This window comes from Balearica regulorum, chromosome 15, assembly GCF_011004875.1.
Source record: "Balearica regulorum gibbericeps isolate bBalReg1 chromosome 15, bBalReg1.pri, whole genome shotgun sequence".
Taxonomy (NCBI): domain Eukaryota; kingdom Metazoa; phylum Chordata; class Aves; order Gruiformes; family Gruidae; genus Balearica; species Balearica regulorum.
The window spans coordinates 11170707-11196853 of record NC_046198.1 but is presented as its reverse complement, the minus strand read 5'-3'; the positions used below and the strand labels follow the sequence as shown (position 1 = coordinate 11196853).

General features: G+C 53.5%; 1 protein-coding gene across 2 annotated transcripts in view; it reads right to left on the bottom strand.

The window, feature by feature from the left end:
• Nucleotides 1-890: 890 nt before the first annotated feature.
• Nucleotides 891-26147, bottom strand: part of MAP2K3 (mitogen-activated protein kinase kinase 3) — a 34497-nt gene continuing 9240 nt past the window's right edge. Inside the window, exons 1-13 of one of the 2 annotated variants that reach the window (XM_010303913.2) lie at nucleotides 21032-21687; nucleotides 15817-15849; nucleotides 15342-15411; nucleotides 13427-13475; nucleotides 10431-10544; nucleotides 9837-9956; nucleotides 9246-9362; nucleotides 9033-9084; nucleotides 8091-8218; nucleotides 7380-7457; nucleotides 5035-5174; nucleotides 4209-4254; nucleotides 891-3733 (exon numbers count right to left, since the gene is read on the bottom strand). In XM_010303913.2, the coding sequence (XP_010302215.1) occupies nucleotides 3650-3733; nucleotides 4209-4254; nucleotides 5035-5174; nucleotides 7380-7457; nucleotides 8091-8218; nucleotides 9033-9084; nucleotides 9246-9362; nucleotides 9837-9956; nucleotides 10431-10544; nucleotides 13427-13475; nucleotides 15342-15411; nucleotides 15817-15849; nucleotides 21032-21047 (1047 nt within the window). In that variant the 5' untranslated portion in view covers nucleotides 21048-21687 and the 3' untranslated portion in view covers nucleotides 891-3649. Of the gene's footprint in view, nucleotides 3734-4208; nucleotides 4255-5034; nucleotides 5175-7379; nucleotides 7458-8090; nucleotides 8219-9032; nucleotides 9085-9245; nucleotides 9363-9836; nucleotides 9957-10430; nucleotides 10545-13426; nucleotides 13476-15341; nucleotides 15412-15816; nucleotides 15850-21031; nucleotides 21688-26147 lie in introns of those variants that run through there. The other variant, XM_075767072.1, reaches the window with a different exon arrangement.

Genomic DNA, 26147 nt, shown 5'->3' with positions numbered 1-26147 from the left:
GTATTTTTAATGTGTCTCGATGTAGCTATTAAGTCGGTAATTGGGACGGAGGCCCCCGTCCCCACGCCGCGCGGGTGGGCCGGTGGGTTTTGCCGAGGTCCCCGCTCCCCCACAGCATCGCTCACACCCCGCGGTCCCGTCTCCGGGCAGGGGCAGCACCCCCGAGTTCCCCGTGCTCCAGGGACCCGGTGTCCCCGGCCTGATCCTGCCTGGCAGGGGGTGACAGGGAAAACGCGTGGGGAGGGAGCCGTTCCCCTTCCCCCCGTCCCATTGCGGGGGGGGGGGGGGGGTGAAACAACACGCGTACCCCCACAGCGCTAAACCGGCGGCTCCGCCGCCCGTGGGGACGATGCCCGGGCGGACCCCCCCGGCCCTAATCCCCGCCACGCACCCCCGAGAGACGGCTGGAGGGTGCTCGGCGGGGGGGGGGGCCAGCAGGTTGGAGGGGTGCGGGGAGGGGGCGAACCCCGCCGGGTCCCGCCGCCGGCCGAGGCGCATCCCCGCGGGCCGGGCGGTGCCTCCCCCTCGCGGCCGCGGGCAGCCCCTGCCACCCTCGGGACCCCCCCGGGGCCAGCACCCCGCTGCCCTCCTGCCCCCGGCAGCCCACCCCCCCAAGCGGCACCCCTCCTCCTGCCCGGCCCGGGGGAAGCAAAGGCCGGGGGGTCCCTGGCACCGCTCTGGGGGGGGGGGGGGGGCCCCGGGGTGCTGCTCTGGGGGTCCCAGCTCCTACAAGCCCCGGATCGGGACCAGTGTTACCCACGGTAGGAGGAGAAAGCACACTAGTAGCAGGACCCCTCCTGGGCTGCCCCCCACCCATCATCCCCGGCGCACTCAGGAGCCCGAACAGAACACCACCGATGCTCAAACAGCAACAAAAGAGGCAACAAGAGGCAGGTTTGAGGGTGAATTTTATTGAAAACAATGACTGGGTTTAGTGGGTACAGACCGTTCTCAAAAATACAAGGCTAGAGGGTCTTCTGATGCGAGTCAAAATCCTCGTCCACCTTAAAGCCAAGCTGGATCCCCCCAGGGCTGCCGTTCCCACCGTGGCAGGAGGGACACAGCAGGACAGGAAAGCCTCGGATGTGAAGAGGGACACACAGGTAAAACTCGCACGGAACAAAGCAGAGCAGATGGCATTCGAAGGTGTGTTTGCCTCTTCAGCAAAGCCTTGCTTCATCCATGGGGTCCCAAGCCCACCCTGAAGGCATCTCCCCAGTGTTTGAAAGGGCAGATGCTCTCTTTCCCCAAAATACAGGAATCAGGACTTTCTCCAGGAGGAGAAATGCAGCCAAAAAAAAAAAAAAAAACCCCTTAAAAAAAACCCAACATGCAAAAAACTTAAAAATCACCATTCCCCAATGCACCAAAAAAGGGTGAGATACAGGAAAGGGAAAGGGGTTGAAACAAGGAGAGAAGGGAAAAAACAGAGCTCAACATCAAAACAAAAATCAATCCAAAGTAACCAACTATGAAAAAAAATAATACAATTGTACATCTCAGCTGCAAAGCTGTGAGACCAAGCAGGTAAGGGTGTGGGTGCTCCCGGAGAGCGTCGGGGTGGTTTGCAGAGGCAGAGCGGGACAGAGGAGGGAGAGGTGGAGAACATCAATCACTTTCTGATTTTGCATAAAGAGGTGGGGTGGGGGGTCAGGGTCAAACAAGCTGAACAGGGTTTGTCCAGCTCAGCCTGGGCTGGTTCTCTCGGGGTTTGTCGACCCAGGGAAGGGGATCAGAGCGGTGATGGGGGGAAGCACTGCTGCATGATGCCCCAACACGGGGGCACGAAGGACTGAAACCCATTTGCCCTGAAGCAGCTTCCCCCCGCAGGAGCAGCTTGTAGGAACTGACGGTGCGAAGCAGCCCTGTCCCCAGGCACGGGGTGTCCCCAGCGCCGCTTCAAACCCCGGGGCTGCAGGAGCGGGGAGCAACAAAGTCACAGGGACTTCATTCTTCAGCGGGTGGGGGACCCAGAGCACTGGAAATGCACCTTGTAATCCAGACCTCTGGGGCATGAATTTCAGGAAAAACATTTTTTTAAAAGATTCAGTTAAAAAAAGATATATTTCTTTTAAAAAGGGTGTTTTCTATTGGCCCCTTCCCCACCACCCCAAATTTAGCCAGAAAAATGTTAGCCTTTTCACCAAATCTGACCACACAGACATTCACACATTCATCATTGATTTAAAAATATATAATATATATTGCGCACACACATACACACACAAATATATATTAGAAAAGAGAAAAAAATCCCTCTGAAAACTCAATCTATTAAAAAAACAACAAAATCCACAGCCGGTGCGTTTATCCCATGATCATTACAGTAGAAGACAGAAATCCCTTTTGCTCCCGTAGCTCCTTGCAGAGTGCTCAGGCTGGGAGAGTGGGGAAACACATCAGGTTTTCACAGTGGATTTGTTAGCGGAGAAGGAACTGCTCCTCCCTCCTCCCACACAGAAGGGCTTTAATTTATAGTAAGTTAGATTAAAACTAGGAAACATGTTACAAAGTCCATTATATATAGACATAAAATGTACAACTGTCAGCAGCCCCCGTGGGAGTCACTGGGGTTTCGATCTTGGCTGACACCTCGGCAGGCAGCTGGAAGGTTCGAAGGCAGTTTGGGACACGAGGGGTACAAGTACGGCCTCCGAAATGAGTGGGCGTCACAGTGCGAGGTCTTACATGAGCTCCAGGTTGGAAAGGAGATAGAGCAACGTCTTCTCCAGGAGCCAGGGCAGGTGGAAGCAGGGGCTGCAAAAGGCATCAGATGCCCAGAGGAGGGATGTGTCCTCCCAGCCCAGGGCCGGAGGGGAAAGCGGCAGCACCCGGGACCTGCTTCTCTCCCCGTGTCACCCCGTGCTCGTGTGGGGAAGGGAGATGTGTGTGCTGGATGAAGTCCCGTTGGCAGGTGTGGGGAGAGCGTGGGTTGCAGCTCGCATGAAGGTGGGCTCATTGAAAAATGCCTTTTTTCCCCCCACAAGGGAACAGTGTACCAATTGAGGGAGGTGGATGCCCGGTCTAGCGCTGCCTCGAAAGGTCATTAAGATGTCAAGCCAGGCATTAAAACAGCCTCTGGTGTGAACAGCGGCGTGTCCAGGGAGCCCCACAGCCCCCTAAAAAGCTGTGCAGGCTCCTGGGGGCAAGAGTGCCAGGCACAAAGTGAAGGCGAGCGAGACCAGACCCTGGGGAAGGGGCTTTGGGCAGGCAGGGGAGAAGAGTGGGGCAAGCGCAGCAGCATTTTTTTCTCTCTGCCTTTCTCAGGCAGCAAAGAAACACAACCCCCCTGCGCTGTGCACCAGGCTCCTGGGGAGCGGAGATGCCCTCTGGCACCCTCTGCCCTGGCCCTGCTCAGGTGCCACGGGTACGGTCCTCTCCTCGGGAGGGAGACGCTGGTGTCAGCAGGGAACTCCTGAGCCTTTGGTCTCCATGGCTTAGTTGGAAAGGTGCTGGCTTCAAAAGGCTCATCCTGCAGGATTTTGTTTACAGGGCAAAGAGAAAAGAGATTGCGAGGCCGGATGGTGCCAGAGATGCCCACGGGTTGGGGAAGTGCGATTTGTGCAAACCACCATTAAGTCGAGTCCTCATTCGCTCTTCTGCGGGGAAGCCGGGATGGAGGGGACTGCACGAAGCCGTGAGATTTGAGTTAGGAGTCTTCCCCGAGAATCTCTGTCACGAAGGAGGCCATGTCAGTCTCTTTGGTGTCGTGCAAGGTAAAGAAAGGGTGTTCCTGCCAATGAGACCAAAGACAACATCAGCTGACACCCAAGGACAGACAAGCCCAACAGCAGTCCCTGGGGGATGTCACGAAGCTGGCAAGGTGCTATGGAAAGAGGTGGACACCAACCTCCTCCCCAGGCTCCCACGAACACCATCCTTTAGCTTAAAGATTAACTAACGCTTTCAAGCGTTTCTAGGTTCAACTCCAGCGGGACAGCCCACCTTGGCAGCCACACTACCATCATCTGAGGTCTAAACTTGCCAAGAGCAGATAGGAGAGAGGGAGAAAACACCTAGAAACCCTGACCTTAACACCCATGAAAACAACACACCCTTCCACCTTAGACACACTACACCCATCCCGCTCTGTGCCTGAAAAATCACCCACACATCCTGTTGTCCCATTTCCCTAGGACCTGCTGGACCATTCATTCAACTTTTGAAACGCGTTACGATAAAGACCAGCAGAAATGGTTTGTACTTACCATAAGTTCTAAATAGTTCATTCGCTCAGCGGGGTTCTTCCTTAAGCTAGGAGACAAAAGAATGGGAGAGAAAGGCTGTAGGATTTTTTTTTTTTTGGCTGTATATGGTCTATCACAAGGGATCTCCCCTTTCCAAGCAACATAACATCCTTCTTATGGGCAGCACCCACTCCTCTCCCTCCTTGGCCAAGCAGGTTTGAACCACCAGCAAAGCGGCCAGGCAGGTAACTGGGAAAGGCCAACTCATGGTGTTTTGCCACAAAAAGCACAAGCCAAGCAGCTCACCGCGGTCTGCCCCGCACAGACCAGAACAAACACGGAGGAGAGGAGATGGTTTCCCACCATCTATAGGGTGGGCAGATCATGTCAAGGCTCGTTCCAGCCTCGGTGGGCTCACCCCTGCCTGGCAGCTCCAAGCAGCACCCACGGAGCAAAGGGACACCCCGAGGGGAGCAGCTACTCTACACAGTACCCACAAAACCACAAATCAGCTTTCACCCAGTGGCACCCAGACGCTGCCAGGGGTTTGTTCTCGTTTCATTGCCGCTTTGCCAGAAACCACCAAAATTTCAGCAGCAATGATGGCAAAAGGGGAAAAGAAACCTCCGTGCCTTCCAACCAGCCTGGGTGAGTCAAGCTGAGAGCAAAACCAGTTAGGGCAGCGCTTCCTAACGTGGCTGAGCACCAGCCTTGGTACGGTGAGGTGGAGGGAAACGGGCTCCAAAAGGATAACAAACCCAGCCCCGCACTTTGCTCCAATCCTCACGGATCAGGGCTCCTCTTCAGCCAAGCTGGGAGAAGCCACCAGTCCCTGATGGAGACTCACCACTGCGCCGTGAAGTCCACAAACTCCTTGGAGAAGCGATCGGTGGGCAGCTGGGGCGAAGGCTCCTCCACCACTTGCTTGAGCTGTTGGAAGGGGGTCCCCCAGGACTCGTATGGGAAGCGAAGAATGGCCAGTTCGATCTGAGGATGGAGACAGGCTGACATGAGACACCAGGATGAGCGCAACTCCACGCAGCCTGCCTACCTCAGCCTCTGCAGCCAGCTTGGATTCAAAATGAAAAACCTCTTTCCTTACAAACCATTTCCAATTTGGGTCATACCAATTTTTTTTCTTTTTTTTTAAAATACAAAGACCCAGAGGCCAAAAATACTTCCTTTGAGGCTGGCTCAGCATATTAATGCATTTACAGGAAGCCGCCAAAGATACGTAAAAGGGGATTATTTAAAAAGATAATAACAGCACATCGTCTCTGCACCAGCTTCCAAAGTGCTTTGCTCTCCCACAAGCCAGCCTCTGGGCTTCAGACTAGTACTGTATGAGCTAGACACACACACAAAAAAAAAAATCCACAAACCCAAGAAAAACTAAGTGCTAGAACATCACTTAGGAAGATCTTTGCCAAACCACCTCCATTACCGGGTCCTTCTGACAAGTTACCTCTCCTCTGTCACCCACTCAAGCAGGATAGAGCCCATCACAGCTCTTGGGCAGTCACCTCATGTCAAGGGTGAGCTCCCATCTCAAGACAGGCAGCAGAACATCCAGACCTGCCTGGCAAGGTGGGACAGGATGGGATGGAACAGGAGGAATGAGAAACCTGAAAGGATGCAGGGCAGAGCCAGGGACCCCCGCCTGCCTCTGGCTCAGCCTGGGGAGCTCAGCTCCTGCTGCTGGAAAACTGAATGAAGCCACCAGCCCTGGATTAGCTCTGCAACTCAATGGCCCTAAAACCAGCTGGTGTGAAATCAATCAAACCCTCTCAGAAATAAAAAAAAAAATTAAAAAAACAGGAAGCCAGCCCAGGAGGAAGACATTAGAGGCAGTCAGACAGGTCAGGGCTCTGTTCAGCTGCAGGCTGGCAGGCTTTCAGCAAGGTCCCCTCTCCCATCCAGCTTTGGAAAGGTTGAGAGGTTTCATCATTCATGCAATCTCCCATCTCACAACTTCCTGCATCTCAGGACGAAAGCCGGCGCTTATTACATTGCCAGCCAGCCAGCCCAGCTCTGCTCCGCACTGGTATAGGGACGCCAAGGAGAGGGGCTTGGGTTTGGCACGGTGGACAAAACTAGCTGGGGAAGAGGGAATATTTGCCAAGAGATCTGCGCAGTGCACACAAATGTAAGGATGCGGTGCCCAAAACAAGTCACTGATAACAGGGCACAGGTTTAAAATTTCCTGAAAATAATCTACCCACAGAAAGACAGTCTCCTGGAAAGAGAGACACGCGATCCCAGACGGCATCCCCTTCCAACAGCTGGGATTTCCTTTGTCCTCTGGCACCAGAAGATTTCAGCTGGTTTCTGCAAGATCCGTTTCTTGCAGGAGGTAGATAAACCATCCTAAGCAGCTGCGATTTTGGAACCGAAAGTATTTCCCCTTCCTGTTGGCTGCTCTGAGCTACCCTGCAGGCAGGACTTGCTGCAAACCATGCACAGCACCCCTCGCTGAAGAAGGGCAGGCTAACTCGCCCCGATCCTCCTGCAAGGCTTTGCTAACACGAGGGGGTGGTGTGCATGCAGAAGGCTGTGACCCAGCTACAGCAAACCCTGCTCCACTGACTACCTCTCCAGCCAGCACATGGGGAACCACAGAGCAATTAAAAACCAGACTCTTAAATGCCCAACTAAGCCCACTGTCATCCAGATATTGCCCCCTGGGAGTCTGCCATCCACACCAACATAGTTCTGAGCTAACTGGAGCTATGTGGAGCTGGCAATGTGCACAAGTAGCTCTGTGAAACCAAGTGGAGGGGTACAAGGGAACCACCTGGGGATAACAGGCCTTTATGTATCCCCCAGCATCCAGCAGGAACATGCAAGAAGGGAGAGGAGCAAAGAGAAGGGGCAGAAGACGGATTATCTCCTGGCAAGCTTGCCAGCCGACTTGGCAACAGCTGCAGCAGTGGTGGCAACCCCGGCTCACAGCTACCTTGCCCTGGGGGGAGGTACCCCTGTGCGCACAGGGCAGCGGCACCACTCTGTGCCCTGGGTACTTCATCTCATGCCCCAAGCTATCATGCTCAGAGTTCAACCCCTTTTGGTCAGCATCCACCCAGAGGTGAAGCCAGCAGCTACCACCGCTCATGGCAGGGTTAAAGCCCCACCAGTCCAGACCCCATCCCAACCCCAGGGCTGCAGGGTGCCGGTCCAAGCCCTTGGTGTTACCATTGTGATTCCCAGACTCCAGACATCCGACTTCACGTTGTAGCCCTTCTGGTTCAGCTCAGGGTTTATTCTTTCTGGCTGTAACAGCAACATGGAAGATATTACAACTCTACCTTGTATTCCCAGTGAAAACCCCACAGAGCAAATCTCTGGCTCAAAACCCAGGTTGGGTGGATTCCCCTGGCTCATGTCCCCATGGAGGCAGGGTCTGAGGTTAAATCTAGCACTGATTGCTCCACACAACCCACATTAACTCTCCCCTCCAGCTCCTGAGTGAAACTTGTACTATCCCTGTAGCACGATCCCTGCCCCAGGAGCACACAGATGCCACAGATGACAGAGGGAAATTCATACTGACTTGAAAGCATGAAGTTAAATGATCCTGCCAAGAAAAGCCTCAGCATTTTCTAGCAAACAAGGAGCAGCCCTTCCAACCACCACAACCAGCACCAGCCAGTCTTTTATCCTTCTGCAAATGGAAGGCAGCAGAGAAAGAGTCTGCTGCGGGATTAACACATGCAGCAAGGCTTACAGGGAGGGCAATCCCATCCTTGGAGGACTCTGCTGAGTCAGGAAGCCCAGAGCACTCTGAAGTGGCTTCTATCTCAGGACAGAGGTGAACCAAGACTGATTTCTAAGCAGCAGCCTCTTCAAGCAAAGGCTGAAGGCAGCCGAAGGCTGCCAGCTCCGGCCCCGCACAAGCACACTTACAGCCATGTAGGGTTTGCAGCCAGCATCCATGGTCTTCGCAACCGAGTCCACCAAGTAGCCACTGATCCCAAAATCACACATTTTCACATGTCCCTCCTTGTTGATCAGCACATTGGAAGGTTTCACATCTAAGAGAGAGAACATGAGAGGACAGACTGGACCTTTGCAGAGGTATCACAGAGTCTGAGACAATATGGGAAACTGGGAGGGGAGCAGGCAGGCCCTAACACAAGGGAAGGGAGACAAAACCCCACCAGTCTTATTTCAGCAAAAGTTGTTCACAAGTAAAACTATAGCCACGTCCCTCCAGGCAGAACAGGCCTCCTCTTTAATGAGGCAAGTCAAAAGGTTGAAACAAAATGTTGATGAGTTAATGCCCAGCTCCTTAGGAGAGATTTATGTGCCCAACACAGCCTTAAAAGCTCAACTCTACCAAGTTCTCAGGACAGCTTCTCTCATGCCCATCATCATCTGTCCACAACTACACAAGTAACTATACCAGGATGAAAAACAGAACCCAAGTGTTAAAATTCCCATCTGTGATTTGAAAGATCTCCTTCAGCCCTCACCTTGGCAGAAAAACCCAGCCAGAAAGGCTAGGGAATTTTGTCCCCAAGAGTTCCCTTCAATGCATCTCTGTACTCAAAGAGAGCTAGAAGCATCCATAAAAATACAGGTAGTGAGGAATTCAGTTATTATATTCAACCCTTCATCTGGAAAGGAGGATGAGAACATCATCATGCAAGCAGATGTGTGAAGGATACACCTCAGGAATAGACCTCAGGCATCTAGATCTGTCCACCATGGTCCCAAGTACCATTAGACCCGCCCCGTAGGCATCCCAGAGGCACACACCACACATCTCCTAGGAAGGAGTCCTGACATAACTTACTCCAAGGCTAGATCTCCAGCCACATCACACTAACCCCATCCAGCACCTACCTCTATGGATTACGGACAGTTTACTGTGCAGATGCTCCAGAGCTCGTACAATCTGGGAACAAACACAATGAAAGAGCATCTGTTAATCATAGACAGCACCAGCCTTCCACTGCAAACACACCACCCATTTCCACATGCTGTGGGCTTGAACAGAAACGTCCAACAGGCTCAGGGGATACAAAAAAACCACATAAGAACCGAAGAAATACTCACAGACACAGCCATTTTCCCCAAAATGTCTTCAGGGATGGTTTTCTTCTTCTCCAGTACTTTCTTGTAGAATTTATCTAGGGAGGTGTCCATGAGCTCCATGCAGATCCACACATCGCCCTGCGGACAGAAAGCAGTTGAGGGAATTCCCTGGAAATCCCCGAGAGCTGAAGGGAGAGGTGGGGACAGATGAACAAACAGATACTGCCTCTTCCACACAGGGCAAGCCAAGGTCCCTGCCGCACAGCCGCTGTTGGCCACACCACAGGCACACAGGCTTTGCACTAGACAGTGATGGGTACAGATGTCCAGGTACCACCAAAACTACCTGCGACGGCTCCCTTTGAGGGTCTACCCCAAAGCTGGCCGAGGACACGGACAACATGGTTGGGCACTTGCCATGGAAGCGAGGAACAGGACCTGCTCAACGCTGCCTGATGGAGGCAAGCCTTTGACTTTAAGTCATGGCAGCATCTCAAACAGCCCAGCTGGGCTGAAGAAAGCAGAGGTGGTTTGGGACAGTTTAGTGCCTCCAGCGCAATTGCAGGGGCTGCAGGTGCTGTGCAGCCCACCACCCATCCACCAGCTCAGTACCTCACGGAAGAGGGCTCCATAGAAGGTGACTGTGTAGAAGCAGTCAACTGTCCTCATGGAGATGTCCAAGTCCATCAATAATCTCTTCTGCTCCTGTGTGTTCACAGTCGCTCGAATCCTCTGAGACAAATATGAAAGAAGGGTTTGATGTAGGTGGGATAACACCATTATCACTCAGGCTGACTCAGAGGACCTGCAGTTCTGAGGCCAGGGCAAGTGTTTTGGGCTTATTTTGCAGCCAGCAGCACCCCAGGAGATGCCCAGACAGCACCTTAATGAATGACAAACCCTTGGCAAGCGCTTCAGCGGACGCAGGATCAGGCCAGCAGCCTGGACAGACACTCTGACATCCAAGCCTTGCACTATCTAACCAGGCACCAAGCCTGGCTTTCAGAGCCTGCTGATCAACCCCACAGTGTCCAGCTAGTATCAGCACAGACCCTCCAACAGCCAAGCCACACCAGGGGCTGCCAAACCGAGACAAGTCTGCCCCCTCCCGTTGTGCTGCGACCGGTAGAGTTCACCACAGTCTCTCTGCTCCCTTGGAGCTACATGTCCTGACCTCCATGTCCGTCAGCAAGTAGCTGTCCTCACCTTCACGGCCATGATGGTGCCGCTCTGTGCGTGCCGGACTTTCTCCACCACGCCGTAGGCCCCACGGCCCAGCTCTGAAATTGTCACCAGGTCATCAGCTTCCACCTCAAAGTTCTTTAAGAAGAGAGACAAAAATCAGACACAGGCATGCTTAGAACCAAGGACATCAGCACAGGTCCAACACTTGCAGCTTGTTTGTGCAGAGCACTTCCAAACAACAGTACCTACAGGACCCCAACAGCTCCTACATGTACCAGAGGCACCATGCTTAGAAAAGATGGGTATTTTTTTTGCTCTCTTGAATCAGAGCCTAAACCTTCTCACCCTGTACTCACCAGGGCTCATTTAATTCCCCCTCTGCAGCTAGAGATCAGGACTTTAAGCCAGGGCACGCTGCCACTGGAGAGGGCACCAGAGGTTGGTGCCTCCCTGCCTGCTCGGGATTACCCACACAAGGGTATTTCTGCGGTTGCTGAACTACTTGCAGGATTTAACAGCCCCTGTGCCAACATGGGCAGCAATCAGGAGCCTCTGCCACAGCTCCAAATCCCTGTGCACAGCTGGGGATCCCCCACCTCGCCCCGCACCCCAAGAGACCATCACTCACAAACACACCTACGTGTCTAATAACACCTCCGCCTGTGCAAAGCCTTAGATGGGATGGTGCACGCAGCAACCCAGCAACTCAATTCCTAATTATAGGGGAGTTCAAATGGGTTTTACTTGCTTTCAATACTTTCTCCTGCCATCAGAAAGCAGCCAAAGTAAAACATGAGTTAGCACCAACGAAGCAGCTCAGGCAAGTGCAACTACATGAGTTTCACTTCAAGCTGGAAAAAAACCCATCGCCAGTGCTCAGACAAGCGAGTGCCCCACGCAGCCGGGAGCCAGCGAACTCCTGCGCAACCCACGAACAAGTTTCCCTAAAGACGTGTTACCCTGTAATTGCCTGCTCTGCTGGGCAGGGCACAAACTGTTTGAGTGAGACATCGGCTATTTTTGGACGCTGCGTTCATCGCTCCTAATAAGTCACAAGCCTTCTTTTAGCCAGGCTTTATCCAGCCTCCAGTTTTCCTCCAGTCTCAGGGAACAAAAATATAATACCAGGATGCCAAATTGCCCCAGTAGCCACAAAGGCAGCGAGGGTGGGAAACATCCACAGCACAGTGCCGGATACTGTGCCTGTGAGCTACGCCCAGAGCGGAGAGGAAACAGCCTTTGGCGTTAAGGAGCCAAGCTGGGAGATGTGGCTGCCAGGCTCCTGGCCAGCAAGCTCCCCTCGGTGCAGGCCACGGCACGGCCAGCAGCAACTAGGTCTGCCGGACCTTCCCGCCAGCCCTGGCTCTGTTTATTTGAGCCAGATGTGCCTGGCAGGCGGCCGAGGCAGGGAGCAAGAGAGGTCTGTGCTTGAGCTCAGCACTGAGCTATGCGCTGCCCAGCACAGGAAGGTGCCGGCCCTTTCCTGGGCAGGACGGTGTATCCAGAAACGAGGAGAGTGGGACTAATGGGGACGCATCCAACCCCCACCCCGCCGCCCCGGGCAGCTGGCAGAGGAGCAGTGCAGGCTCGCAGCTCCTGCGGGGGCCTCCAGGAAGGATCTGGTGGTGCTTTTCAGGACACGTGTTCTGCTGTTGTTCCAGGTTATTGTTTGGGGTTTTTTTCCTGGCATTTACCCTAAGGCTTCCCCCAGAAGCTGGCGGTTCCCAGCACACTCCAGGAACCAGCCCAGCCCAGCAACAGAGGCCATGCACTGACAAAGCCGGCACTCCCCTCCCCGGCATCCCTTACTCTGTGCCCTGGGGGGTTTGAGCCAGCAGTGGGGATGCAGGGCATCACCTGCACAGATCCAATGGACCCAAGGTCATCATCCAACCCCACAGCCCAAAGCTGGCCTTCTGCCCAAGCCCTCTTCCTCCATCCCACATTGCATCACTCCAAAAATACCTGGACTAGACCCCTCCTGCAAACACTGGTGCACGCAGAGCAGGGAAGGAAGAGAGTCTAGAGAGCTTTCCCCAAGCTACAGCACTCTCCCATTGCACACTCCATGCCCAGGCTGTTACAGAGAGCATCTCTCCCCACGCTATTAATACATAAAACAATGGCCAGAAAATTACACAGGCAGTGGGGTTGTTCCCTGGACCCAACCAAAGCTTCCTCTCCTCTCCTACCTGTCCCTAAACCTAAAACCTTGCACCAAGGCCGAGGGGCCCAGATCCCATCAGCTGAGCCACCTCCCAGCCTGGAAGGTAAGCAGCTAGATATAGGGCTGATCCAATGCATGGTATTTTTAGCTCATTTGCAAACAGCCTTCTGCAGCCCCAGGAGAGCCCGTAACAAGAGAATGAAATAAAAGAGAGACAGTGGCTATTTCTAGCAGTGTTTTTCATCAGGTCACTAAGGAAAGGCTTTGGAGAGCCAGAGAGAAGCTTTGTGTCCAGCTTCTCCTGGGCCATGGGCAGTAAAGCCCTGCGGGTCAGCAGGACAAAGAGGACTTTGGGGCAGTCAGAGAACGCAGTGAGGCCACGCAGATTTAGGGCAGATGGGCTGGGTCCGTGCATTCAGACAGAGGTGGCTGGTGGGGCTGACAAGGGACCACTGTGATCTCCCACTGCGACAAAACTGCACACCCAGCCTTTGGCACCCACCTGCTTCGCAGGGACTGCCCGCAGGCAGGAGAGACCAGCCAGCGAGCGCACGGGCTCAGAGACTCTCTTGCAGGCAGGGCGACATGTTCAGCTCCCCAACAGTCACTGCTCTAAGTACACACGGACACCCCACTGCTCCACAGGGGAAAGGTCCTGCTGTGGGACATCTCATCCCTGCAAAGATGCATCCCATGAGGCTGCACCAGAATGGCACGGTCCTCCTCACGGGGCACTCTGAAATCTCAAGCTCTGATTTACAGGTTGTCAGGCATGATCCATAAAACTCCCCAATACAAGGGGGCAAACAAAACAGGAAACAAGCAAAAAATAAATGACATTGACACGTACTTTATCTCCAATGGTAATGAATGCTCTGGAATCCAAGTTCCTTGGTGGCCTACAAGAAAAGAGAGAGAGTCAGGAGAAAGCCCAGCTTTGTTAACCCTCTTGGCCAGAGCCAGGTTTCGCGTTCCTTCGAGCACTTTCAGCCAGTGCTTTCCACTGTGCCTTGTTGTCATGGGTTCGAACCAGTCCCCTCCAAACACTCACCAATGCTTTAATCCTGCCAGTAACACCTCAGCCCACACCCACGAGGCACTCACTGCATGGAGCCAGCAAGAACCCCAGAGAGTCAGCTGGGTGAGACATGTATCAAACCAACAGACTACAAAACCATCCCTGCTCAGGAGCCCGAGGAACCGAGACCAACGGGATGAGACATTTCTGTGGCAGAGCAGCTCAGCTGTCATGTTTTGACAGGCAGGTGTTGTAACAGGACAGCCACGTAGCCCGAAACACACACCGAGGGAACAACAGGTAATTCCTCACCCGTGAGTCATTTGTGTACATTCACAGGCCTGTTTCAGGCAGCACGGCAGGCAGAGCAGGCAGGACTTCACCATCATGCTTTGCACAACACCATGCAGGCGAAAGTCTTCCTTTATGGCTTTTTTCCTCATCACTACCCACTTCCCATTATGGGCAGCACGGTACTTTTAGAGCCAACATGAGTGTTTTGTCCCTCGTGCCTTGCTTCTCTGTTCTCCCCATCCCCCAGAACCTTCTAAGAGTGGAGATTGCCCAACTGGTTTAACCTCCCAATTCCCATCAGAGCAATACGGCAAGCTCCAGCTTCAAGGAAGTACTTCAGGTTCACAGCAAAAGCTTTGCACTGCGCAAATATTTGCACTGCAGCTTGAAAAGCGCAGGGAAAAGGAGTTGCAGATGGCTTGCGCCAGCTTTTACAGGAGCGCTCTGGGTATGCAAGCACCCCGCAAACTCTCGCGTGACGCCTTCTCCAGGGCACATTGAAACACTGATAGGAGCAGAGACAGATGCACCCGTGGGGGAAGGAGGTGGCTGTTGCACGCAGGGCTCAGCGTGTGCATGCAGGGCTGCACAGCAGTAACGGGGGAGTTGCCCTGACTCCCCTCCGACAGATCTGCCCTATCTGTCTGGGGTTTTAGGTAGCGATATCTCCCCTTCAGGGATTTCACTGCTCTCCTGGAGCTGAGAGGGTCTCTAGTAAGGGTCTCTGGAGCAAACAAGGCTCAGCAGTGGAGATGCAGCACAAGGCATTTTGGAAGAGCACCATGGAAGAAGAATTTAAGCTGTCTGCTCTTTGTCAAATCAAGTGCTGCTACCCTGGGCTCTCCCCCACAACATAACAAGCATCAGCCGTACAAAACAAACAGGGTAGAGAGAAATTCCAGTGCCCTGAGATACTGCTGGGCACTGGCCCCTGGCACCGAGCAGCACAACAACACAAGACACCCATGCCCTCCTCGCACCAAGGCGGGGAGCTGCAAATGACTCAAACTAGCCCTGATGCACAGATCAGGGGGAGGATGCCCTGCCATGCAGAGCATCTCCCTGCTCCGGCTGTGGTCGAGCTGCCACCACCCCTCTCTTCCCCTGCACTAAAAACCTTCCTCTCTTTTTCACTCAGGCAGATTTGCTCTCTCCACCATGTCTTTACCCTTTGGCATCGGCATAGCCATTGCAGAAAGACTGAAGAGAGTCTGCCAGCAGTCTCCCAGCCTTTGCCTTTCAGCCATTTCAAGTCAAACAGGCACATTTGTATGTGTGTGCATCCACATCTGCATACATGTATAATTCTTTCTTATCACCTGCAAGCCAGAGCTTAAAAGAAAAAATTAACTATCCTGATTCCGTAAAGTCTACGCAGGCCATTTCCCCTGACGCGGCGTTGAATCCAGCTCTGGAGAACTGCCGTCTGGCTTTAGGCAACAGAGACACTTACGCTGTGTTGGCAACAGGCTGTTTGATGGGGACACATGTTATCCTCAGCTCCCGTTTCTTCTTGCTTTTCACTGGAAGAAAAGATGCACACATGAACAACTAGCATTTTTACTTTTCTTCCTCCAGCCACCAGGTAGAGGAGGCAGGGTGTGGGCCCCCTACACTGTGCAGCTGTGGCAAGATGACAAGAAGGTCACAGCGCTCATGACCATTTGCCCAAAATTTCAGGCAAGAGCCAGAAGCACAAGTGGGTCTCAGTGTCCCTGTCAAGCACTTGCCTGCAGAAATACCCAGGGGTGCACTCACAGAGACCATTTTTTCAAGTCTTGCAGCCAAGCACCACCTTGCAGTGCTCCTCAGACACCCCAAAAGTGTTGTTTACCGTTCATGGCCATTAACAGTACCCTCTCTTTGGGGATTTTAATTGCTGATGTTCAGGAGATCGGTTAAAGCTGCAATTTCTGCTGGGCACTTACCCGGTTTATGCGGCTCCAAGGATCCTTTGGAATCTGAAAAACAGAGAGAAGACATCGGCTCAGCCTTCATCCTCCAGATGAGCTGGGTACCAACCCCGCATCCCTCACAGTCCCACGAACAGCCCAGGGAGAGCAATCCCAGCTGCGGCACAGGCAGAGGGAGGCAGAAGGGCTGCCAGAGCCCAGCCCAGGCCGATCCCCGTTTCTCCAGCCACAAGAGGTCCCCACGCCATCAGCGATGCTCCCGAAAACGCTCCCTGTCCAGCTCATCCTTGCCCCACAGCCCCCCGATTCCCCCAAGACTTCTTGGGAAGAGCCAGACCCGTTTTGCAGCATGGGTTGGATCTGGCACAGACCTCAAGCAAAACAAGAGTCACTCCAGGCACCCAACGAAGGGAAACCAGGGCAAAACCAGAGATGAGCTGACTCCAGTCAGTAGTAAACTGGCCACAAACCCAGGCTCACAGAGGCTGAGACCCTGCCAGACAAGGCACGACCACATCAGGGGTGACTGGTGAGAGGACGTGCTCTTCCTGCTCCTTCCCAACTCCAAACAGGACTGAGATAACATACCCCACTGCTGCAGAGGGAAACGGGGTTTAGGCAGGGCCAGGGCAAGCCAAACATTTGCAGATGAAACTACAGGAACAAGAGATAACCAGCACGGGGGGCCAGCGAGCAGTGACGGGCAGAGGAGACATGCACAGGGCTGAGAATCAGCTCCATGCAGTGTCACACAATCCCTGCTGCTCAATGAAGCTCCAGCCATTCCTCCATCAGCAAACAGCTCACCCACCTACCCCAGCTCACTGGGAAAATAAACAAACCATTAGGGGCTGAAGTGATACAGCCGAGAGTGTCGAAGTCCTGATTCCCCCAAGAGAGACAAAGGGGCAGCTGCACTTTGCAGCTAAAGGTGCTTCTGGCTGCACCGACCTGGAAGATGCATTAAAAAGCACGAACAGCAAGATGTGCTCCAGGCACTGGGCTGGGAGCGGATGGCACAGCAAGAACTTGGACAGTCCTTCAAAACAGCTCCCACCTACCTGGCTCCCGGGAACAGGCGTGCGGACAAAGTCCAGCACTCCGAAGGCTGCTGGGAAAGGGAGGGGTGAGGCAAGGAGCTGAGATTTCAGCAGGAGACACAGCACCAATCGAGAGCTCCCACAGCAGCAGTGAGACAGAAGGACGATGCGTGTCCAGCATGTTCCCAGCACACACAGCCCCCATCCCTGTCCCCCACCAGCTCCAGATGCCTCAGCTAGGACAGGTGCCTGAAACCCACTTTTCCAGTCCTGTCCTTCTCCAAACACAAACCTTGCTGAGGCTGCAGGTGAAAGCTGGTCTGCAAGACACTGCAAAGGTCCCAACTATGGGACCAGCAGCATCCCTCCTCGATGAGGGCATCGGCACAGATCAGTCCATATCCCCATCTTATCTGCCACCTTTCCTGCATCAGAGGCAGCCCGTAAGGTCTGGGACCAGCACAGTTCCTGTGAGCTACAGGAGCGACGTGAACTTCCAGCTCAATGAAACCAGCCAGCGAGCCGCTCTACACCAAACCGATCCCACTTGGCTGGAAACCATCTCTGGAGACCTGACTGTGTCACTGCAATCATGGCTTCTAATTCGTGAGCCTGCAGTTTCCCTTTGCCCTCGCCCACTCAGCAGGGCTGGAAGCAGGACTATCAGTAGCCCAGCATGCCTGGGGAGCTGGGATGGGAGCAAACGAAACACAGAGCCAGAAGAAAGATGCTGTCCACAGGTTCAGAAATGCCTCCCCTTCCTGCATCCAGCCTCTTGCTACTGAGCATAGGGGGTTGACCACAGAACCTAAAAACCAGGGTCCCTAGAATCCTGCACCCAGACAAGTTGAGGAGCTCGCTGTGGCCATGCATCCCATCCAGGGGGACGGATTTAGCTCACTGCTGACCGGGAGCCTTGCACCGAGCATTTCTTCCCCATGACCTGCTCTGAAACGCAGACAGAGGGTTTGCACACAGCTCCCCCAGGCAGTTACCAGCCAGATCTCAACACGAAGCCCTGAAACACACACACACACCCCCCATCCTGGCTGGTATTTTGCTTCATCTGTTTGGTCTCCCTCTCCCCAATTGCCATAGTAATCCCATAGCCAGCACAAAGCGCCTTCTGTGCCGCCAGCTCCCCTGGCAGCGCCGGCTGCGGCGCGGTGACTCACGCGGCAGGAGCAGGGTCCACACACTCCCCGAGCCAGGCGTCCCGCAGCCTGCGGCGTCAGCCTTTCCTTAGCCCTGGCTGCAAGAGCCAGGCCAGAGGGAGCTGGGAGCACCCAGCCCGGGGTCAGGAATCAATGGGGCGCGTTGTTCAGTGGAACCCAAGCTTGCAGGCAGGAGGATTCGCAAGCGCGGCTTAGAGGGGCACTGAGGGATGGGGAGATTACCCATTACAAACTCCATGCATCATGCAGGATAGTCATTTAATATTTCTGTGCATCGGTCATTCCCTATGAACTCTGCTATAATGGGGGTCCTGCAAATCAGCCCGCTCCCCTGTACCCCCAAACCACTGTTGCTCACTTCCCAGCATTGTACCACCAGGGTCAGTGACAATTCCCTTCCCATCCTGTCACACCTAGCCCCAAAATGCATTTCCTAGCTCTAACCTGAAAAAGCACCGATTAAACCGGAGGTATTCTGCTACCACTCCCAGGCTCTGGCTGGGCCACCTACGCTGCTGGAAAACCCAGCTCAGCCCATGCCTGCAGAAATACGATCAGCCACGATGCTGCCCTGCAGCTGGGGGAGCTGAAGCAGAGATTGGATTTGCCTATTATGGCTCTCCCAAAATTTGCCACGAACTTTCCAGCACCCTGCAGGCTGGTCTGAACTCTTGCTTTTTGCTGCAAGCTTCTCTCGCTGCAAGCAGCGGCAGCATGGGTCTGGCCAGGCAGAGGTTGAGTGGGCAGGCACCACTTCCCTTTGAGTACAGCCCGGAAAAAAAAAAAGAAAAGAAAAAAAAAGAAGAAAGGGAAAAAGAAAAAAAAAGAAAAAAAAAGATGAGCAGTCCTGCCCTGAGGTTCTGCACAGCCTGCTCGGTGCGGGCAGAGCCCCGACGTGGGAGGTGGGGGCACAGCACCGCTTCCCCGCTACTGCACAGCCCAGCGATCGCCCCCCAAGTGCCCGGAAGCTGCCGAGCTGCCTGCTGCAAGCCCCAGAGCTGGATGCATCACCCCCCGGGAGATAACCTCTTTCCTGAGCCTCTGCAGCCCCCCAGAGAATGAGAGGGCGAATGAGGGAGGAGGAAAGACTGGGGGAGAAGGGGAAAGAAAAATAAGACAGGAGGAACAAAAAGGCAGTGGGATGGGCATGACAAGACCTTGCAATTCAAGCCCTTCTGTCCCGAGTACATCCCAGGGCAGCATTTGCTTTTAGCCCCCGCAGGCAGCTGCTGTCAGCTCCTTCTCACCAGCGAGGCCTCGGCACTCTCTCTCCCATGTTTGGGATCCTGGTAGGGTTGGTGCAGGAGGAATTGCTATAACCTGAGGAACGTTTTATGCCACCAAAAATCCTGGAAACACCCTAGTTTCCCAGGGCACTGGGCTCTTGCAGGAGGGGTGGCTGCAAGCACAGAGCAACACAGTTTCCCTCTAGAGAACTCTCCATGTGGGCAAAATGACAGCAGCAGGACAAGGCAATTTGGGGACACATCCCGGTTACCCCTGCGAGCCCCAGGGCTCTGTCGCCAGCCCTGAGCTGGCAGGACGGCTGGGTGCTGCCAGTGCAGTGCTCCGGGCAGCAGGAGGGGCTGCCGGCCGCAGGGGCACACGGTGCGGTGCCTTGCACCCAGGCAGGGGAAAATTAGCTGACAGAAGTTCCTGGTGCGGACAAGATTGTAACCCACGTGATGCTGCAGGCATGTAACTGCATCCTTTATGCTAAGAAAGGAACCATTTCCTCCTAAAGAGGGGAAAAAAAAAAAAAAAAAGCCAAACATTTTTTTTCTCATGCTATAACCTCCACCAGCTAAGAACCGACACAGACATTTCCTGGAACTGCTTAATTCAGTATCTGAATCCTCATCTTTGCCACCACCAACTTCAGGCCTATTAAGTTGCACCTCTCCCCAGGAGGTTTATCCTTCGCACTCCATTGGCGTGGGCGGAGAGAAATGAACAGGACAATCTAAAGAACTGCAAATAAAACTATTTGCCTGAACCGACCTTTGAAATTAAACCTCTCCGCTGCCTCCCCAGGGCTCTGGTTCCAGCCCCAGGTGAAGTCCTGGGGACGGCTGCAGCAACAGGAGGCTGCTTCCAGAGCCGCACCACTTTGTTAGCACTGGGGAAAAATGTTTCAGATGCATCCCAGTTCTCCTAAATCCGAGGAGGAGAGTCAAATGCCACGGATGGGGCAGAAGGCTGGAGGGTGGATCCCAGCCCTGCTGCAAAGAAAAAGCTGGAACAAAAAAGCATCAAGAAAAAAAAAAAAGAAAAAGAAATTAGAGGCTGGGTGCAAAGCAGAGGGGAATTTGGTTGCTTTGGTCATGAGAGCCAGCTCCTCACAGGCACACTTCATGCTATTTTCCACTGTTGAGAGTGGAAAAAGCTATCTGTGGAAGTGGAAAAAAAGGGCTCTCAACCTGCCGAAAGCCGTCACTCATCGGCCGCTGAGGTCCCACTGCAGAGAGGGGCTCCTGCGGGTCATCGCTGCCCCTCGCGCGCCACTTCTGCAAAAAAGCGAGCGAGGAGGAAGGGAAAAAAAAAAAGCGCGCTTCAGAAAAAGCCCCTTGCAGCCCCAAAACAACCTGTCAGCCTGCACTGAATCAGAGCTCCTGACTGCCGGGGGCCACCGTGGGTGCCCGCCTTTCCAATGCAACAGGCTTTTTAGCAGGGGAGAACCACGCAAGAGCTGCTGGAAAACCCTGCGTCCCAGGAATGCAACCAAAACCAGAGCCAGCAGCTAGCTTTACCCTCCGAATATTTTCCTTTAGCCATGCTAGATTTTTTTTTTTTCTTACAATTAAGATGCCAGTGTTTCAACCCTACACAAAACATGCAAGTTTCCAGTGCTTTAAAAATAGATCCCCAGCTGCAAATGCTGACCCTCCCACCCAAGCAAGTAGAAAGACTGAAACTGCATGGATTGACCCAAAAAAAAGTTACACGGCCCCTTTTAGCACCAGAATCAGCCTTTCATTCTCCCTCACCACGTGTTTTGGAAATTGCAACATCTACCTTGCTTCTTGTCCATGGTTTCCCAGAAATGAAGAACAGCGTCGGCACGCCTGGCAGAAGAGAGGGATGGGGGCGGACTGGAGGAGGGAGGGGAAAAAAATCCTGCAGGATCCAGCACACAGCACTTCTTGCAAGCACCGATGATTATTTTCAGTGGGAATGCATGGCCCGAAGAGCTCACAGGCTTCACGCAGCTTTCCTTGCCTGGCGTCCCCAGCTCCCAGGGGTCCGTGAGGCTGGGAGCAGCAGCGAAGGCAAGCGGGGACAGACAGAGAAGGTAGCACTGCGTTCCCTCATCGGCAGCTGCCGAGGTTGGCCGGTCTCAGCTCCGATTACCCTTGAAAGCTCAACAGTTGTAAAAACTGCAGCAGCGGAATAGCAGATGACGTCAACAGGAAACTGGGGGGGAGCCAGCTCCAGCTCCGGGAGCCATTGAAGCAGTGGATTGCTACAGTGCATCCCAGTGGGACACGTTTTCTTCCGACAAATTAAATCATTCAAAGCCAGTCTGCAGGCAGAGAGGCAGAGCCTGCTCCTGCCTCCTCCATCGCCCTTCCCCAGGCATCCCACCGGAGCAACCCTTGCTTGAGGACAGCCCTGCTGCCACCCAGCACCAGCCAGTCACCAGAGCAGAGGGAAGCCCACGCTCGCTGCTTCGGGCACCAAGGGGGTGCCGGGAGAAAAAGAGGTCACATTTCTTTGTGCTGCAGGTGACACGCTAATTGCTTTGCCACTAACAACTATTACCACAACAAATAGTAGAAATATTGTTCCATGACAATACCAGCACAGAGCTTAGCAGCTATTCCAGGGTGACAACCGAGACGGCATCTCTGGTGGCAAAATATAAATTGTTGCATGGATTTGGCTGGTAAATAGCAAGGGAAAGAGATGAAGGTGTGGAAAAAAGAAAAATCATTCATTTCTCTGCAAACACGTGCAAGAAAAGCCATGGCAAAGTATTGCTGCTCTTCCCCTTTCCCTCAAAACCAGCCCAGCAGAAGCCAGCGCTGACATTCCTGATCAAAGCCAGACTCTGCTTTGATGGGCTGCAGTTTTGTTTTCAATTTCCCAGTCAGCCTGGAAGGGAGATACTGTACCAGCTTCTTTACCTTAAACTAATTATAGAAAATATGCCTCTGGTTCGCTCCTGAGCTATTCCCTAACTTGTAGGCTATGCCAGGCCATGCACATTTGCAGGCAGAAAAGTCAGAGGTCAAGGTAAATGCACATACCAACATAATGAGTGACTCTAATTTTAAATAGTGTTTATATAAGCCCCAGGAGGACTGCAGAAGCTATTTTCTCAGGCACATTTCCACTCCCAGGGTATAGTTTCAGGCACAGATCATCAGCACATAAAGGATGGTGACGCAGGAGCTGCTATCGCAGACAGCACCGACAGCCACCGGCACCCATCTCTGGCACTCCTGGGGAGAACGATGCTGCATTGTCCTCCCGTCATTAACTCTCTGGCTTACCAGCTAATTCCCTGACCCAGACATAAGACACTGCAAGGATCTTCACAGACACCCACAAAGTCAGTGCTGCTTTGGAGCAGAAAGTCCCTAACCCAGCAGGTGGGATGGGAAACATGATTTCCTTTGAATTAGTCCTGTTGGGTTTCAGTGCCCAAGGAGCAGGGGTGGTATAAAGCAGATCTTCCCAACATCTCAAAAGCATCTTGGGAAAAAAAAAAAAAAAGAAAAAAAAAAAGAAAACCAAACCCAAGCATCCTTTCAATTCTCACCATTGGCAGCTCTTTCAAAAGTTTGCCAACACAGTAGGAATTGCTCAGCCTTGAAAGACGCACACCGTTTGACATTAATCATCCAGCTCTTTATAAGTTACAGGTAATCCCAGAGGAACGAAAGGCACCAGGTGTATCACTGGTGTTCAGGAAACCTCCCCACCCCTCTGGGCTGGGACATCACCCCGTAACTGGTGAGGGAAGCCAGAGGAGCAAATACTGTGATGGGGAGAAGTCAAGGCACTTGCTGCAGGTCCAGGTTCACTGGGACAGAACAAGGGACAAGGTGGGGGTCCGGTGGGATGGCGGCCATGCTCCCATCGCTCCCAGCAGCCTCCTGCCAGTGGGTTGGCTTGAATACATGGAAGAGCACACCCTTAAAAATAGCAATGAGCTCAAACAGCACCCTGCCAACGCTGGGCCCTTCTCCCCACCCTTCCCCTGTGGAGAGGCAGCATCTCCCAAGGCCGGTTTGGTTAAGGCTGGGTCACCATCGCCACCGGGGACCAGGAAGAGCCGCTTTGCCACAAGTGGCAAAAAAGGAATGCCCCATTTAGGGCTGGCAAGGAGCTTTTTATAGGTGTGTGTTTGGGGTTGAGGAAAAAATTAACAGTTTCACCTGCCCTGAAAGAGGAGTCACTGCCGAACCAGGGGAGGGGGGCAATTTTCACAGGATACCACTTTCCCTCTGACCAGAGAAAAGTCAACGCACCAGCTGGCCGTGCCGTCCCAATGCCATGGTGCCTGATGCCCATGGCACCTCGCTGTCCGACCAGGAACTGCAGCAGTTTCCCTGGCCAAGGCTGTAGCGCAGACACTGCCCCAAGCCCGGAATGCACTTGCCTTTCCACGTACAAGGTGCATGTCCCACGGGAAAGCCCCACGTGCCCGAGCCATGCACGGGACCTGCAGCCTAGAAACTCTGCAGCAGCTCTATTTTTAAACAAAGCCTTTGAACCAAATCCAATCGGAAAGGGAACAGGGTCATCTTTCTCATCCCCTGGGACAGTGCTTGGGGACGAGCCATCACTGATACCTCGCAGGGCTCGTCTCCTCTGGCAGAGCGGGATGTCACACTGATGGTGCCACCGGGCCTGGGTGAGGGGGAGACCGATGCAAAGGTGAAGGGTGCGACCTCCTGGTACCCTGCGAGGGATTTGGGGACGGGCACGTTAGCCGAAGCTACCAAGAGCCAGAGGCCAGCATTCGCATTGCCACCTCTGGGGCTCGGAGCCACACCCGGCCTCTGTGCACCGGCCAGATAACGCTGCCGCGAGCTGTGCCGGCAGCTCTGGGAGGATGTCACCGCCCAGTTACATTCCAGCTGTATTTTTAGGTTACCTGTATAACCCCGAGGGTTGGAAAAAATGTTTGATTTTGTGTTTTGTTCCCAGGTGGCAGCTTGCTGTCCTGCAGCCCTATGACCATGGAGCACACAGGCAGAAATCCACACGAGCAGAGACCAGACTGCCTTTAGGAAGCTTAAAAGCACGAGCCAGTTGGCATTGGCACTATGCCGTTATAGGACGCGCTGTGTACACGCCAAGAGTCGTGCTGCTTTGCACCAGAGCTTGTGGAAAACCCCTGTGTGAAAGTGGTTACAGTCACAGGGGCATCTCTTTGGAGCAGGCACCGAGCCAGGGTGCGGGCAAAGCATCCTCCACATGGCTGGAGACTGCCGCCTCTGCATCCATCACTCCGAATGGATTTTCTCCCCAAAAAAACAGCAGCACAGGCTGCACCTCCTCAAAGCTCAGCTGCAGTGCAATGCCAACACGGACACACCAAGGGTAGGCTGGGTGGCAGTGGGGAAAGTAATTAATGGGTAATTAACCCAACCCACTGCTCATCAGGAACCATGGAGCTGGGCACCTGCAGGGTGCATGGCCAGCCCGAAACCCGCAGCCACGAGCCATCTCATGGGACCGGCACGGGCTGCACCGACTCGGCTGCAGACGCTGGCAAGCTGCCATGAGACAAAGGTCTGGAAGCAATCCCAGCCCTGATGACTTAGTTGTCAGAAGGTAAAGGAGACTGTGCTTAGAGAGAAGCAAGGAGCACACCAAAAAAAAAAAAAAAACCACCAAAAACCAACAACACAGAGAAAAAGGAAGAGGCAGAACCACCATCACCTGTGCCCATCTCCCTGCCAGCCAGTACCCAGCCCTCCCCAGAGCAACGCTCCTCCCTTTGACTTCTCAGCCCATAGACAAAGCCATGAAAAAATAAAACATGTATGGAATTGTTGTGACTGGCTGGTGACAGTTTCCTGATGGGAGAAAAAACTCAAACTGTTTTTGGAATAGATCAGCTTGACAAGGGGCACACAGTTAGGTTTTTTTCTTTCTAGGAAAGGAACAGAGTCATTTGACTTGTCAATTGTTGGTTGTAACTCAACTCCAGAGTCAACACTCTTCTTCTATCCAAACTGGTGCAATTCAGGTACTTCCAGGTGTCCCCAAAACTCTGTAAACTTGGCAAGAGAGCAAGTATTCCCCCTCTGCTTCTAATGCAATTCTTTTAAAAAAATTAAAATTAGCTTTCTACTGTCCTTTCTCCAATTTATTTTGGGCAGGGATAGAGTGATTTCATCTCTGCAAATGATGTTAGACAGAGCAGACACTGGCTCTGAAAACAGAATTTATGGATGGGGGAAAAAAAAAAAAAACCAAGGAAGATCTCAGTGTCCACAGCCGCCTGCTTCGGGAGAGAGGCAGAAACAAGAGACCAACCCAGGTGCTTCCCTGGCCTGGAGACTTCAGGCAGGAAAACCTTCGATTATTTCTTTTGGAGCAGGGTGCTGACCCAGTGGCTCATGGAAAGCAGCAGGCGAGTGCTGCAGCATACTCCTCCCCTACGAGTCCTGCTGTCCCACACCAATTCTTTGCTCTTTTTGGTGCATCTTCAGTGCCATCCCTCTTCCTTGGTCCTCTCCCCACTCCAGAGAACCAAGCAGAAGACTCAAATGCAAAGGGCTCATCACACCAGAGAGCTGGTGCAAAGCAGACACAGCCAGCTGGAGTCCCTGGTTTCTCCACTGAGTTTTTCTGAGACAAAAAATCCACCTGATGACGAGGTGAAGGGGGAGCCGGGATGCCTCCCCAGGCTTGGATGAGACAAAGGAAAACCACAGGCTGAGAGCAGCCAGGGAATACAGAGACTGTCCAGTTCCCCTCAGGCCACCGCTCATCCTTATCTCCTGTTATTGAACTCAAACCTCAGCGCCAACCAAAAAGCCTCAGTCTTAAGCACTAACAGTGCTCCCAAGTCAAGAGAGGTGGCAGGTGACCCGTTTGGTCCCCATGACCTGCTTGCAACAGGGGCCATGAGAAAGGGCTGATGTAGTGAGGGGAGAGCTGGCTCCCG